General features: G+C 47.8%; 1 protein-coding gene across 1 annotated transcript; it reads left to right on the top strand.

The window, feature by feature from the left end:
- The first annotated feature begins 1,515 nt into the window (after positions 1-1,515).
- On the top strand, positions 1,516-2,665 carry LOC107191236. The gene is made up of 2 exons (XM_015580226.1): positions 1,516-2,295; positions 2,612-2,665. Exons 1-2 carry the CDS (start codon positions 1,516-1,518, stop codon positions 2,663-2,665), a joined length of 834 nt encoding a protein of 277 aa, XP_015435712.1.
- Positions 2,666-3,672: the final 1,007 nt, after the last annotated feature.

Raw genomic sequence — 3,672 nt, 5'->3', positions numbered from 1 at the left:
TAAAAAAAAAAAAAAAAAAAAAAAGAATGTATTCCGGATATGTTCAGTGGAACTAAAGAAGTTTAATCGGCCTTGCATGTGAATAGAGGGGTGAATTCGTTTATTCCTCTTTTGAATATTTCGGAGATAGCGATTAGGTCAATTTTAAAATCTATACCTGTGCCTTTCAATAATTGCTGTTCTAATTGACAGTGGTTAACGTTGAGCTGTAAAATTTTAATATTGTGTGTCATTTACTGTAGTTTAGTTCCAGTTGTTTCTTTAGCTATAAGGCTTTTTATTTGAGGTGAAGACTATCTTTCTTTTTCTTATAGTACTCTTTAAATAGGGGGCATTTAAACGTTCCCGCCATGTGGTCCCTAAATTCCTCTGAGATACCACTTTCTTTGCATAATCTACAATCTAATTTATTGTTGCGGTTTTCAGAAGAATGGTTTTCGGATCCGCATTTTGTGCATAAGATTTTTTTAAATTCACATTTTATACCTATGTGGCCTAATCCGTGACATTTATAACACCTTGTTATGTTGGGCATAAAAGTGACTTTAGGGCATACAAATCCTATTTTTAATATTCTAGAAGTTTCTGTTTGAACTTGTATTCGGTCGGCCGCTTCTGTTCGGCTCAATTACAACGACAGCTCTCGTTCTTCCAACCTTAACGGCGTATTTTCCGCGGCGCGTTCCGGGAGGTTCAAGTCTAAATCAATTTCGCGACCTCTCCTGGGCGGATCCTGATCCTATGGATTCGCATCCGATCGATGTTCTCATCGGAGCAGATCTTTACGGTGAAATCCTCCTTGAGGGACTACGAAAATCTACAGTAGGGCGACCGATCGCCCAAAAGACTATTTTCGGCTGGATCCTGTCCGGCCCTGTCACCGGGTCGACCGTGCCATCACACGCACGAGCGATCACTTCAAATCTCGCGCAAGCGAGTCCTCTTTTGCCTGCCCTTCATTGTTTGAACTCTCTGGCTCTCGATACCGAACTCCGTATATTTTGGGAAGTCGAGGAAATTCCTCATCGCCGCATTCTAAGTCCAAGCGATGAACAATGCGAGGAATATTTTCTGCGCACTCACTCTCGCGATTCTGACGGCCGTTATATTGTTCGCCTCCCATTCGAGCGGGGTCCTCCTATTAACCTCGGAGAATCCCTCTCGAGTGCCGAACGAATTCTAAATAGTCTATGCCGCCGTCTTCAGAGCAATCCGGAGTTGGGGCGTGAATATTCCGAATTTCTTTCCGAGTATGAGAGGCTCGGTCACATGACCGAAGTTTCACGCTCGCTGTCAAGCGGTGATCAATGCGTGTTTATCCCGCATCACCCTGTCATACGTGAAAGCAGTACAACTACGCGACTGCGCGTCGTTTTCAACGCTTCGTGTCTCACTTCAAACGGATCATCATTGAATGACCATTTGCTCTCGGGTCCTAAACTTCAAACCGAATTGACCGCCGTAATTTTGCAATGGCGTCAATTCCGTTTCGTGTACACTGCCGACATCGCAAAGATGTATCGGCAGATCCGTGTCGATCCCCGCGATACTTGCTATCAGCAAATATTGTGGAGATCCAATAAGTCGGAAGATGTGCAGTGCTTTAAACTGCAAACTGTCACGTACGGAACAGCATCCGCGCCGTATTTAGCGTTGCGAGTTCTTAAGCAACTCTCTCATGATGACGGGCATGAATACCCGCGTGCGGTGTCGATTCTAAAGAATCAAATCTACGTCGACGACGTTCTCTTCGGCGAGAACGATCCAGAACTCCTTCGGAAATCCCGAAACGAGTTAATTACGCTTCTGAACCGCGGCGGCTTCGAGTTGCGCAAATGGGCGAGTAACTCCTCGGAGTTGCTCTCCGACATTGACTCCGATAACTCCGGTCTCGCTTGTCATAAAATTCTGCAAACGGACGAGAAACTCAAAATTCTTGGAATTGGATGGAATCCAATAGCTGATACCTTTCAATTTAAGGTTTCGCTCGAAGCCGAACCACCGCGCTCCAAGCGTTTAATTCTTGCTGCAATAGCGAGACTGTTCGACCCCCTTGGATGGGTCACACCAGCGACAGTAACTGCAAAGGTATTCATGCAATTACTGTGGCGTCTCAAGCTCGATTGGGACGCCGAGATCCCGATTGAGCACTTCCAAACGTGGCAGCGCATCTATAGCAAATTCACCGCGTTAAATGAAATTCAAATCCCGCGATGGACGCATCAAGGGCCTCATATTGTCCAACAGGAAATGCATGGGTTTGCCGATGCATCGTCCGTGGCGTATGCCGCCGTGGTATATTTAAAGATAGTCGCTTCCGATGGTCGTGTGGCCGTGTCTCTCCTTGTCGGAAAATCCAAGGTCGCTCCAGTCAAACCTATGAGCATTCCCCGATTGGAATTGTCAGCCGCCGTCCTGTTGTCAAGGCTAATGAAATTCGTTCGAGAAACGGTTACTGTGGCTTCTTCGGATTGTTACTGTTGGACGGATTCCTCGATTGTCCTCGCTTGGCTTAGGCAACACGCGTCACAATGGAAAACCTTCATTGCAAATCGAGTGGCAGAGATCCATTCGAATGTTTCTCGTGTCGCGTGGCGTGATGTGCCTACAGCTGAAAATCCCGCAGACTGCGCTTCTCGCGGTCTCCTTGGCGAAGACTTGGTAAACCATCCGTTGTGGTGGCACGGTCCTGCGTGGTTGCAATCGTCCGCTGACACGTGGCCAGTGGCAAACCTCGCGAATGTCACTGAGGACTGTCTAGAACGACGATCCATTGTCGTACTCCTCGCTGCCCCGCAAGCTGACTGGGATCTCGCGAAAAAATTCTCTTCGTGGCCAAAGTTAATTCGCGTTACAGCATACATTTTGAAATTTGTTAGACTTTGCCGTGCATCTCAATCGCCTCTACCACACGCGTCAGATCCGGGTATCGCACTTTCTGCCGCCGAATGTCAGAAGTCCAAAACCTTCTGGCTAAAGACAATTCAAGCAGAGCTCTTCTCACGAGAAATCAGTGCGCTTCAATCCAAAACCACGATCTCGTCCAAAAGCTCCATTCTTTCGCTCAACCCGTTCCTCGATACTGAAGGACTGTTACGAGTCGGCGGGCGTTTGAAAAATTCCCCGATTCCATTCAAGGTTAAACATCCGTTGCTGTTGGCAGCACATCCTCTGGTAACTCTTATTATTCGGCATGCGCATCTCCGATCGCTCCACGCCGGGACGCAGCTCACCCACAATACGCTTCGACAAGAGTTTTGGATTGTGACGGGTCGTAATCTCATCAAATCCATCATTCGTCAATGTGTCGTGTGTGTCCGCGAAAGAGCTGCGATCCCGCAGCAGTTGATGGGTAATCTTCCCGCTTCCAGAGTCTCTAAATCAACTCGCTGCTTTGTCCACTGTGGGATTGATTACGCTGGACCTGTGCAGGTTCGTGCATCAAGCGGTCGCGGGATCACTTCGCGAAAGGCGTATATCGCGCTCTTTGTCTGCCTCGCTACTCGAGCAATCCACTTGGAACTCGTTGGAAATTATTCCACCGCCGCGTTCTTAAACGCGTATTCACGCTTCTGTGCTCGTCGCGGACTACCGGAGGCGATGTATTCCGATAACGGAACAACTTTCGTCGGAGCCGATCGTGAGCTGACTGCTGCGTATCGAACAGCATTA

This window comes from Dufourea novaeangliae, unplaced genomic scaffold, assembly GCF_001272555.1.
Source record: "Dufourea novaeangliae isolate 0120121106 unplaced genomic scaffold, ASM127255v1 scaffold247, whole genome shotgun sequence".
Classification (NCBI taxonomy): Eukaryota; Metazoa; Arthropoda; class Insecta; order Hymenoptera; family Halictidae; genus Dufourea; species Dufourea novaeangliae.
The sequence above is the reverse complement of the archived record's forward strand: the minus strand, read 5'-3'. Positions and strand labels throughout refer to the sequence as shown.